The 13,400-nt window shown below is 36.1% G+C and overlaps 1 protein-coding gene across 2 annotated transcripts in view; it reads right to left on the reverse strand.

Moving 5' to 3' along the window:
- The window catches only part of LOC143395726 (attractin), a 146,332-nt gene that overhangs the window by 35,454 nt on the left and 97,478 nt on the right, over positions 1-13,400 (reverse strand). For both annotated transcript variants that reach the window (XM_076851591.2, XM_076851590.2), the window contains exons 20-23: positions 10,231-10,324; positions 8,321-8,373; positions 4,108-4,202; positions 926-1,004 (exon numbers count right to left, since the gene is read on the reverse strand). In XM_076851591.2, coding sequence (XP_076707706.2) covers positions 926-1,004; positions 4,108-4,202; positions 8,321-8,373; positions 10,231-10,324 — 321 coding nt within the window. The remainder of the gene's footprint in view (positions 1-925; positions 1,005-4,107; positions 4,203-8,320; positions 8,374-10,230; positions 10,325-13,400) is intronic.

The following is a 13,400-nucleotide window of genomic DNA, read 5'->3' on the forward strand; positions in this document are numbered from 1 at the left end:
AAATCTTTTAAGCCCTAATAAACCCCCAAATGACAGCAAAGATTATATTCCTATATTATATTATACCAGTCTGATTAATTTTTGTGTTGTCAAAAACAAGAGTACTGTTACAGCAGAGACGTTTTCAAAACTGAGCTACCATTCTGTGACAACTGCCCATGTTCAAGCATTACATTGAGTACTTCCTTTATCATCTCATGTAATTCCTGCAATATTCTACATGGCAAGGTGTTTTTAGTGTCCCATTTCCTACACAAGGAAAATGGCTCAGAAAGCTACTTTCAACAGCAGTGCAAGTAAATAATAGGCAGAATTGAATTCAGCTCTATTTGTCAAGTTATCATGTTATGCAGTGGTAATGTGTCCTAACCACTACATCAGGGTCATCAAATCTTTAGTAAATCATAGTTAAGGCAAACCAGATAGCAAAAGCTGTGCTTTCACAGTTTGGTTTAATTCCCAATGTATGATTCTCTTTACCTATTAAAATCTCATTTTATTTAAACATTTCCATTTCTTGAAACTGAATCACTGATATTTTTCCCCTCTGAGGCATGGATCTGGATGTTGAGGACAGTGGCAGAGCAGTGACCACTGCAAGGGTGTGAGTGGTGGTGATGGGGGAAGTGGGGCAGGGAGGAGGGGGAAGCCACCTACTGAGCCTGAGCCATGGTGGGTGATGGCAGCTCTCACTTCATTTAATCTACATTGTTCTAGGAGGTAAATGTTGCTATGCTCACTTTACTGATGAACAATCCAGAGAGGGATTTGGACACTTGCTCAAGGTCTCATGGATAGTATGTGCCAAAACTGGGTTTTAAAAAAATCCATCTGTCTGTCTCCAGAGTCTCTTTTCCCAACTCCTATGTTACAGTTCTCTACCCAAAAGCTCCACTCACAATGTGTTTGCTAGGTGTGTCTTTACCTGAGAAGCTGGCAGCCCAGGTGATATTGAGGTTGAAGTTTTTGGAGGCATTGATGAACATGTCCAGATCCCTGTTTTGCTGATGAGAGGTATAAATAAATCAATATATAATTCTACTATTCTTGACTTTCTCAACTACAGAATATTTTACAATGTTTCAAGAGAAATTTGTGTTTATAGAAGAGTTATAAAAATTCCTAAGCAATTTTCCTCAATATAAGCAACATACCCCATATAAAATTTCATTTCCCTCCCAGAAAAGAACATGTCATTCAATGCTTCTTTCAGACGCCTAACTGCATGAAAAAGTTCATTTTTAGAAGGGACTTTTAAAATATGTTCTAAAATATGTTCTCATATGTAGAGAACAATAATTTATACCTTCTGACCTATGTCAGAGGAGCAAGACTTCTCAGGATCCTCTGGACAGCTGTTTCCAAATATCTGGAACTCCCACTTACTAGGAAATACATGACCCAGTGCCTCAGTTTCAATGTATTTATTTATTTATTTATAACTTAACCCATGTCTAAATTCATAAATTATAATACAGTGCAAAATTTCTCCTATATGGAAATGGTCTTAAAAATTAGTATAAAACTGAAGCATACTAAACAATAATTTAATTATATTCATTCATATAACATTTTTCTTTTACTAAAAATATTATTTCAAGACAAATATGAATGACTAAGCTTTCTTAACTTTGACAAACATCTTTACCCCCTTAACAGATTCAGCATTTCAAGGGGCAGCCTAATTCATTTTGATTCTTAGTTTTAAATACTGAAAAACTTATCTATGAGGAATGTTGATCCAGATGGAAGAAGACACTGCTTGCTGTGCCTCATAAATTCTAATACTAATTTTTAGTTTTCACTGAAACTTGAGTAGTAAACTTCTCAGTCAGGGTCAATTCTTTCTGCAATCTCATTAGATGTTATATCTTACATTTTATACATTCTTAATTTTAAAAGATACTAAAATGGGTTAGAAAATTAAGGATGATGTTGTCTTAATATTTATTATAACACAAAACTAGAACAATGAAAATATATGCATATAATAATTTTTAAAATGTGATCTCCAAATAAGAGGTTTCTCTCACAAAGTAGTTACTTTTTCACTTATTGGGAAAACCTCACCTCCTGTTGCTGGCATCAATTGTTTCTTTCCATGATAAGGATCAAAAAAACTCAAAACCCTTGTGTTTTTGTAAAAGAGAGAACATATACATTTGGATATTTCTATTAAATATTCTGATATAACATAAATAGGGAAATGCAAAGAGGTTTGGTTTGACAAACTTTGACTGTCAAGGTCTCTTTCCACTTTATTTATTTAGAAGTATTACGAATATTCTTCCATATTTATTTTTTTTAAATCAAATTTACATCATCAATTGTATCGTAAAAGGCTATGAGCATTTCTACCACTTGCTTATAAATATTAGGCAATAATAAATTTCATGTGTACCAGTTTTGCTGTAACTTTGTCCTAAAATGTTTTTTAAAAATTCCAGATAATACAGTTACTTAAATGACATCCCACACAGTTTTTCCAAAATGTCTTCATTTGTAGTCACTTATTACTTTTACTTAAAGGCCATTCACTGTTCTTCTTTTCATATTTTTATTTATTTATTTATTTTTAGTTGTCAATGGATCTTTATTTATTTATATATGGTGTGAGACTCGAACCCAATGCCTCACACATACTAGGAAGTGCTCTTCCCCTGAGCTACAACCCCAGCCATTGTTTTCATATTTTGAGATGGGGCCTTGCTACATTGCCCAGGATGGCCTGGAACAAAATATTCTCCTGCGTCAGCCTCCTGAGTAGCTGGAAAAACAGGCATACGCCATCTTGACCAACAGTCATTCACTCATCTTAATTTTATCATTGAAATGGAATATTTAAACAAATCTTACTTTCACTTAATAGTAAATATACCATACTATGGACTTTGTTCTGCCTTTTTGTTTTTGAAATTAGTTATTAGTGATAACATGTCAAAAAAAAAAAAAGGAATGCACATTTGTTTACAGTCACACTGTTTTCCATGTGTTACTTGTCACATTTATTGTGGCAGGATTTGTGATGGCAAATGGCTTTAGGTATGTCAGTGAGAAGAAACTTCCAAGGAATGACCTAAATAACTTAAGATCAAGTTTAATAAAATTTTCCCAAAGTATTAGAATGGGTATGGACTTTAGAGAGTTCATTAACAATACCACAGTTTAGTGGTAAAAGCTCATGCTTAGTAGGAACTGGCCCTGGGTTCAAGCCCTAGCATGAAAAGATGAAGAAAGAAATTGTACAGATGCATCTTCATGTTCTAGAAGGTTTGCTTTTAAATGTCATGCTGTGTTGGCTCCTTTCTATAAATAGGTAATGTCTTTAGGCAGGATAGACTTTATAATTAATGAGAGTAGATATAAATGCACATTTCAAATAGTTGTTTTAAACCATGTGAATTACTTTCTGGCCAACTTCTTATTGGACCAACTAAACTTTTTTCTGTTTTACCTCCCAATGAGGCTTAGAATTCCTTCTAGAAACAGAAGTATCACCTAGTACCCCTGTGCTGTCTGCTTATTCCTGCACCATGGTGTTAACGGATTTCAATCGGGATTTTATTTTCCTGTTTTGGACCCAGTACTTTTCTACTGCTGAGCTACAGCCCCAGCCTTTTATTTTATTTTTTATTTTCACACAGGGTATCACTAAGATCACTTGTGATCCTCTGGTCTAGCCTCCCAAGAAGCTTAGATTACAGGTGTGGGCCACCATCCAAGTCAGCAATTTTTTACGACTGATTTTTAAGCCCCAGTCCCTTCTGTGAGTAAGTCTGGGCTCTGCCATCTGCTCCCTAATGATGGCGCTCCTTTTGCAGTCTCCTCTGTCTGGGGCTGTGATGAGCAGAAATACTAAGTGTATGTGGTGTGAATGTCAGTCTGTGTGTCAGGTTCTGGTAAATCTTATAACACTACTGCTCTTACTTTCTGGATGGAAAGGAGATAAAATGTCAACTCTAATTTTTTTTTCCCTGCACTTCTAAACATGCTATATACTGTACTCTACTCTGAAACTACTGTTAATGCAGTACTTTTAGACAGGATGACCAAGAAAAAAATCCTAACAAATTCAAAATAAAATGAGTCAACTTTTAAAAATCTTACTTCATCAGGAGTAGCTACAAAATTGATGGCTGTGTAATAGCGATCATCTTCCTGGGAGAGACTAAAAGTGAACTGATAGTCAATGAGAAGAGTATCTATGGAGAGAAAGAAATGCACATTTAAAATTAAAATAGAGCCAAAAAGAACAATTTGCTCAAGACACAGATTGCTGTTCTGAAAAACTCAATAGCCAAACTCTGACTTACCCAAATCCAGGTTTTTCAAAGGAAACCAAGTCCTTCGGCAGCATCATTTTATATGAGTTATCCCTCAAACCCTCTTTATATAATGACCCTAGATGAGATTTGGCTTCAGCCTAACTCACTCACAAATGTAACTGAACATTTGTATGTGCTAAATTTTGCTTATGGATACAAAGACATAAGTTAATGGTGTGAAAGAAACTAAAACTCCATGGAAAATAGTTGCTTCCAGGTCTGGGCAAGGAATATGTGCCCTGGATATTTTGTTGCAAAAGAGAAGAAAGCACTCAGAGACTAATGTGATATAGTTCAAAAAGAGTTTAATGCCCCAAACTGGTAATGTAATTTTAAAATTTTTAACAACTGAAACTTTATTTAATAATGGGCAAAGAACTTGAACAGACATTTCTCCAAAGAAGATACACAAATGGCCAATAAGCAGATGAAAAGATACTGAATAACACTGATCATTGGGAAAATGGAAATCAAAACCAAAATGAGATTACATCTCATCCCATTAGGATGGCTGCTATATTAAAAAAAAAAAAAAAAAAAAAAAACCCAAAACAAAAACAAACAAAAAACCCCAGAAAATGACAAGTACTGGGGATTGAAACTGGAATGCTCATGCATTGCTGATGAGAGTAAAAAATGGTGCAGTTGCTGTAGAAAAAAGTGCAGGGATTCCTCAAAAAAAATTAAACACAGTGGCAGCCTTGACTTCTATTTTTAGCTCTATATCCATAGATTTAACCATGTAATTTCTGTGGGATTTCAAAGATAATCCAAATCCTAGAATTCTTCCTTCATTCTTCAATCAGTCTCTATCTCTATCTCTCTGAAAAGCATGATAAGATTTTGAGGGAGGAGGGCTGGGATTGTGGCTCAGCGGTACAGTGCTTACCTACACGTGTGAGGCTCTGGGTTCGATTCTCAGTACCACATAAAAATAAATAAATAAAATAAAGGTATTGTGTCCAACTACAACTAAAAAAATAAATATAAAAAAAGAAAGAAGATGTGAAGGGAGGAAAAGAAAACTGAGAGAACGGTTCTAAAGCCCTCAGTTAATAAGTGGTAATGGTCAGGAAGATGGTATGTAAACAGACTTTAATATGGTGTAATTGGAAGATTATTGGTGATCTGGCCAGGGAAGAAACAAAAATCCAAATGTATTAGGTCATAGAAAGAAAAATGAGAGTCAATGAAATTAAAAACAAACAACAAAGGAAACTTCATAACAAAATGGTTTCAATATTGCTAAAAATAAGAAATCCTGCCTTTTCTTTGGGTTTACGAGAATAGACAATAAGATGACACTTTCTAATAATTTTGAATTTCTTATTCATTCTATAGGGCAGGTATTAGCATTACATGAGAAAATTTAATTTCAAAGGAAGATAGAAACTTCCCCAAGTTGGTAATAGATATGAATTCAAGTTTGCTTGTTATACTCTAAAAAAATTAAGCACAGCATTACAGATGATCTAGCAGTTGCATTTCTGGATACACACCCAAAAGGACTGAAAGCAAGATCTCACATGGATATTTGTTTACCATGTTCATAGCAGCATTATTCACTATAGCCAAAAGATGGAAATAAGCCATGCTCACTAAGGAATAGATAAGCAAAATATGGAATGTACAATCAGATATTATTCAGCCATAAAAAGAAAAGGAAGCCTTACATACACTATAACATAGATGAACCATGAAGACCTCACATCAACTATAAGAAGTCAGCCCCAAAAAGAGAAATACTATGTTTCTACTTAGAGAAGATATCCAGAGAGGTCAAATTCATAGAAACAGAACAGGACAGGTGGTGACTGGTGTCAGGGGGGAGGAGGAAATGGAGAGTTGTTGTTTATTTTTTAACTGTTTCAGAAACTGCCAAATGGCTTTCCAAAATGGCTGTACCACTTAACATTCAATAAGCAATTCATAAAGGTTCCTATTCTTCAACACCCTTGCTGAAATATGGTGTTAGCTTTTCTTCTCTCCAATGAGAAATAGATTCTAATGTGCATGATTACAAAAATTTCACTGATATGTCTCTGCTTCCAAATTTCAACCTTTAAGAAATGATTATAGGTCTGGGGTTGTTGCTAAGTGGTAGAGCGCTTGCCTAGTACATGTGAAGCACCAGGTTCAATCCTCTCCACCACATGAAATAAATAAATAAAGGTATTATGTCCATCCACAATTTAAAAAATATTTTTTTAAAAAATAAATGAGGGGGCTGGGGTTGTGGCTCAGCGGTAGAGCGCTCGCCTAGCATGTGCAAGGTTCTGGGTTCAATCCTCAGCAACACATAAAAATAAATAAATAAAATAAAGATATTGTGTACAACTAAAAAAAATAAATATTAAAAAAAAAAGAAAGAAATGAGGGTTGGGGTTGTGACTCAGAGGAACAGTGCTCACCTAGCATGCATGAGGCACTGGGTTCAATCCTCAAATAAAATAAAGATGCATGGTAGTATCTCTACTTTTTTTGTATTTGCTAAGAGTTGCTTTGTGGCATATTATATGGTCTATTTTAGAGAAGGATCCATGTGCTACTGAGAAGAAAGTGTATCTGATTGATGCAGGTTGAAATATTCTGTAGGTGTCAGTTAAGTCTAAGTTATTGATTGTATTATTGAGTTCTATAGTTTCTTTATTCAACTTTTGTTTGGAGAGAAGTGTGTTAAAGTCACCCAAGATTATTGTGTTGTGGTCAATTTGACTCTTGAAGTTGAGAAGAATTTGTTTGATGGACATAGCTGCATCATTGTTTGGGGGCATATATATTTATGATTATTATGTCTTGTTGGTGTATGGTTCCAATGAGCAGTATGTAAAACCAAATGCCAAACATTTTCTCTGATATAAGGAAGCTGATTCATAGTGGGGTAGGGAGGGGGAGCATGGGAGGAATAGATGAATTCTAGGTAGGGTAGAGGAATGGGAAGGAAAGGAAGGGGGCAGGGGGTTAGCAAGGATGGTGAAATGTGATAGACATCATTATCCAAAGTACATGTATGAAGACACGAATTGGTGTCAACATACTTTATTATACCAGAGATATGAAAAATTGTGCTGTATATAATAATTGTGCTGTATAATAAGAATTGTAATGCATTCCACTGTCATTTATTTTTTAAAAATAAAAAAACAAATAAAATATATTGTATCCACCTATAACTAAAAAATAAATATTAAAAAAATGACTAGTTCTGCAGTTTCAATGATATCAAAGGATACTCTCCACAATGATCTGAAATGATTATTAAAATATTCCAACCCTTTTCCAGTCTGGTGAGGCCAGATTTGCAAATATTTTCTCTAGCCTATGGCTTGATTTTGATTTGTTTTGAATGGTATTTGTTTAAATAGAAGCCTGAAATTTGGATAAAGTCTCATTAATTAACTTTTTCTTTATGAATTATGACATTAGAGCTATTCAATCCAACAGAGCAGATACGTTAGCTCCTTTTTCTGGATCCACAATCTGGCATACCAGATTGTATACCAGATATTGTGGATTGCCACAGGGGGAAAAATCCATCTATCCATAAATGGTCACCTTGCCAGATTCACATTTCACTCTAAGATAATCATGTGATGTTTTATTTTAAAAACTTGTTCCTAAAGAAGTAGTTAATACAAATCAGCTCCAGAAAAAATGATGAAATTTCATCTATATTTTAAGAATTCTGTTTATTACCAATATTTTCAGATATGAAATGTTAGATATCCTCAACCAGGTGGTTGCAAATGAAGTAAGGTTTCGAGAACTAAACAAGGAAATCCAGGGGTGCATGACTCTGTATTGGCCTCTGCTATCTTCTACAAACATTACAATAACGTAGCCACTTAAAAACAGCTTAAAATAGGCAAACCCACCAAGTCAGGGACAATTGCTTGGTGGTAGTGCTTACCATTCTCAAACCATGTTGTAGAAAAGAACGGAGTTTTACAGAACTACTACTCCTTTTAGAAATTAAGAATTACAAAAATACTTACAATAACACGTTCCTTTGAGAGGATTTCCCTGGTATCGATTTTCTACCTCACATCTAGGAGGAAAAAAATGTAATTATTTTTTCTGCTATTTAATATGAAATCTACATTCATTTTTAAATCAAGTAGATCCTTTTACATAGATCACAACCAGTTTTGAGTCCTGATAATTACAGTCTTCATTGATTGTATTATTGACTTCTATAGTTTCTATTTAACTTTTGTTTGGAGAGAAGTGTGTTAAAGTCATATCAGATGGATTAAGAGGAGTGTGCCTGAATTTTCATACAGATTGCCTATCAGTTCCACCACCACTATATAAAAACAATGAATAAACATTTGCCAAGGCACAGGAGATAAATCCAAATGTCATAAACCTAGATCCTATTTATTATAATGAAAAGCACATTTTCACATTCCTGTGAACTTCATGTTCTTCTAAAAATGCAACTAAAACATTTTTCAAATATTCATTTCTTTCCTGTACTCCCTCGGTAAACTGACCCTGTTCTTTACACCCAAATGAGAGAAAACTAAATACCAAGGATCACTTAAAAAATAACTAACACTCTTGAACAAGTACTGGCTAGCCTGGAGAGAATATAATTTCCTCTTAAAATGAATATTAATTTCTCCTTAGATGTCATTTACAAACTCAGCAAAACCCATCTCCCTCTCCACAAAGCCAACTAGCAAGCAAAGCGACTATGAAGTTCACAGGAAGGAGGGAGAGCAGGAAACACTTTTCCCAGGTCAAATGAGCCAGGGACACTGCCCTTTCATCCAGGGAGATGACAGGCATTTGTCTCTATCTACAACTTCTAGAAGACACTTGAAAGTCCTCCACTGCATGCCACATCATGTCTTTGCTGTTTCCCCCAATAGAGGGCAACAGCGACTAATTTTGCTCTCACATTTTTCTGTGAAAAGGAACCTAGGTCTGAAATTTAAATTTAATTTTTGATTAGACTTTTCTTAACATATTGGCTTTGGGGAAGCATGAAATTGACAACCATGTACATTTATATAAACTATAATATAATCTATAAAGTGTACATAGACCAATTCCTTGCTGAATAATATCCATGTTACTGGTGACATTCTTTAAGGAAAATGAAGTTTGCCAATGATGATGCATCTGCATATATCAGCTCAAGATTTTCACACTAAACACATCTCTCAAGTCTCTTCCTGAGAGAGTGGATAAGCCTGGCTATATGTTTCATGAGGTTTTCTACTATAGCAGATAGGAATATGTTAATTGGGGGCAATCTCTCTTGTTGCAACTCTCCAGGATACTAAAAACAATTACTGCTACTTCCCCTATTGGGAGATGGGGAAACTAAGTCTCGGTATGGTTCTGTGATCTGCTTCAAAAGATCCCTGCTCAATGGAAGCACAGCCAGGTCTGAAACCCAATGCTGTTTGACGTTAAGCCGCATCCTTATGGTCAGAGACTTGAAGCCTTCCCCTTGAAGATGATAAACACACTTCACCAAAAGAAGGGCAGAACAGAAGGGATGTGTGCAAGGCAAGAGAATCACCCACTATCAGAGAAACAAAATGCCAAAGAAACACAAAGAAGCACTGGTTCAACACCAGTTCTTCCAACTCCATCCCTCAGAAAAAGTGCAAATTTCTAATGGTAGCTGCTAAGTTAAAGGATTAGCAATCCAGGAAATGTCAGAATCAAACACTTTTTTAAAAATGTGAATTAAAGAGTCTTTTAAGAATTGCTACTGAAAATCCCTAAGCTTGGGGGTTGACTTGTCAGAAGCAGAAAGGGCAAAATTTCAAACTAATCTCTGGAGGGATCACTCAGAATCCATGGCAACAAAGCACAGGGAAGGGGCAGCTCCCCAGGCTAGCTTCCTAGCCCCTGTGCCATCTCTGGTGGTAGAACGGATACTCACAGCTGGCATTCATCTCCCTTGACGCCCTTGGTGGTACAGAAGCACTTGCCCGTGTTGGTATTGCACAGTGAGGCATGCCCATTGCACTTACATGCTGGAGAAAAGGAAAAAGCACACAGGATACATCTGGCTTACTATCAGAGACTTTTCCCAAAACAAATAATTTTATCTGAATTGGGATTGTAGGAAGTCACACTAAAAAAAAAAAATATTTAGTAAGTAAGATTCACAATTTTCAAGTAATGATTTATCTCTAATAATGTAAAGGAAACATTAAATGAATTCAAGCAAAAGGACAGTAAGAAAGATAAAGCTGGACCTTAAAACTGACACTCTTTCTCAGTATTATGATTTTTTCGTTTGTTCAGTGAATATTTATAATGTATTTCCAGCAAGCTGGGTGCTGGGTTCCTTCCCCCATGGAGATGCTCAGGTTGCTGATTGCCTTCTAGGAGGAGGTTGGCCAGATTGTCCTCTGCCTTAGCAGATGAGTGTTCTCCAAGTGGGCCACATGTTAAAACCCTCAGGGACTCAGAAGTAGGGACTCCGATGGCAAGGGGAGCATTTAAGACCCTTCATCACTCATCAACCTTATCTTGCCTTTTCCTTTGCTTTTACAGAAAACAATCTTCCCATGTCCTTCCTACAGTCATCTCAGCACACCTCTGCCTAACTTTACCCAACAGTTAATTATGAGCTGTGACACATTTTATACTCCACTGAAATAAATACAAAAGTCTCTGTGCCCAACAACTTTTCCCTTTACACGCTGATTTTCTGTAAATAAAGTAAAGAAATACTTTTGGGGGGGGGTACTGGGAATTAAACCCAGGGGCACTCAACCACTGAGCCATATCCCCAACCCTTTTTTGTATTTTATTTAGAAATAGGGTCTCACTGAGTTGTTTAGGACCTCGTTAAATTGCTCAGGCTGGCTCTGAACTCACAATCCACCTGCCTCAGCCTCTCAAGCTACTGGAATTATAGGCATGTACCACCATGCCTGGCTAAAGGTGCACTTTAAAAATAAATATAGCCAAGTTCAAAGCCAGCCTCAGCAACTTAAATGAAACCCTAAGCAACTCAGGGAGACCTTGTCTCTAAATAAAAACATAAAACAGGGCTGGGGATGTGGCTCAGTGGTTGAGTGCCCCCGAGTTCAATCCCCATTATCAAATAAGTAAATAAATAAATCCCAAGAAGGGGGGGAAAAAGAGAAAATCTGCAATCAGAGTTTACTAGAATACATGGTGGAGCAGAAATTAAGTGTCGACTCTTGCTCTGCTGAGTGTGTAGGGCAGTGTGTTAGTGAAAAGCAGAGGCCTAATGTCTGTTTTCCTGAGTTTGAATCCACTGTCCTCCACTTAGCCCTTCTGGAATTCTAGGCATGCTACTTAGCCTTTCTGAGTCTTCTTCCTTGTCTATATGATGAGGCTAATAATAGCACCTATCTAAAAGGGTTGCTGTGAGATCTTGGGCAGGCTATGTGACCTCGGGGATGACAAAGGTCCCTTTGTCTCCCAAAACTGTCAGTACAAAGCTTTGTACACATTTACTTCTCAGAAGTGTTATGTTTTGATTACTATTAAATGGATAAAGTGTATGCCACCTGAAACATGACCTCAATACATCATAGCTGCTATCCTTAGCTAAGGACTATACCATTATAAGAGGAAATACACTGAAGACTTGGTATCATTCAGTATTTTAAAAACTATACTTGTATTGTATCTAGAAAATAAAGCAATCTCTAAGTTCTAGAAAAGTATACTAAAGCCCTATAGATGTCACAGAGGAAAATTTGATTTTTCTAGATAGCAGTTGCAGATATGGGGATGTTTGCTTGGAGATACAACCAAGTCAGTAGTTAAGGTCAGCACTACTGAATGAGGTTCCAGCTTATCCACATCTGTGAGATCTTGGGCAGGCTATGTAACCTTGGAGATGATAAAGATCCCTTTGTCTCCAAAGGCTGTCAGCACAAAGCTTTGTACACATTTACTCCTTAGAAATGTTATGTTTTGATTACTATCAAATAGATTAAGTGTAGTCACCTATAAATGTTTTTACTGAACACTTTTAATCTGCACAAGACACTTTATTTAAGAGTAAAAGGGGGGCTGGGGTGTAGCTCAGTGGTACAGCACATGCCTAACATGCTGGAACACTGAGTTTGATCCTCAACACCACATCACGGCCACATCAATGTTTATAGCAGCACAATTCACAATAGCTAAACTGTGGAGCCAACCTAGATGTCCTTCAGTGGATGAATGGATAAAAAAAAAATGTGGCATTTATACACAATGGAATATTACTCAGCACTAAAAAATAAGATCATGGCATTTTCAGGGAAATGGACAGCATTAGAGAAGATTATGCTAAGTGAAGTTAGCCAATCCCAAAAAACTAAATGCCGAATGTTTTCTCTGATATAAGAGGGGTGACTCAAAGTGGGGTAGGGAGGGAGAGCAGGGGAGGAAGATTACCTCTAGATAGGGAATAAAGGTGGGAGGGAAAGGGAGGGAGGGAGAAGGGGAATAGCAAGGATGGTTGAAGGAGACGGCCATCATTATACAAAATACATGTGTGAAGATGTGAATTCGGTGTCAACATACCTTAGATACAAATAAATTTATACCAATAAATTGTGGTATAAAGATGTATTAAGAATTGTAATGCAAAATAAATCAATAAGAGAGCTCACGTATAATGGCATAATTTGGCGTGAACATACTTTATATAACTCTGTATATAAAGTTGTGCTGAAAATGGATAATTATTATTATAATTATTATTGCACTATTGTCATGTACAAAAGAAATAAATAAAAAATAAATAAATAAAGATATTGTGTCCATCTACAACTAAAAAAATATTTTTTAAAAAAGAGTAAAAGGAAATGACATTAGAATGGATATAGTAATTTCTCATATTATTGAGTATTAACTACGTGCCATCTACTGCTCTGATGGCTTATCTCAACACCACACTAAACTGCTGTTTTACAGATGAGAAAACTGAACTCCAGGGAGTTGAAGGGACAGACAAAATAGCTAGACTGCCACTCTATCTTGGCTGGCCTGGGATGAGATTCTGAAGTGTCATAAAAAGAAGCCTGGAGGTGGAATATGAGGAGAAAGTAGAGATGTGCTTTCTTATTTCTTTTT

Source organism: Callospermophilus lateralis, chromosome 3, assembly GCF_048772815.1.
Source record: "Callospermophilus lateralis isolate mCalLat2 chromosome 3, mCalLat2.hap1, whole genome shotgun sequence".
Classification (NCBI taxonomy): domain Eukaryota; kingdom Metazoa; phylum Chordata; class Mammalia; order Rodentia; family Sciuridae; genus Callospermophilus; species Callospermophilus lateralis.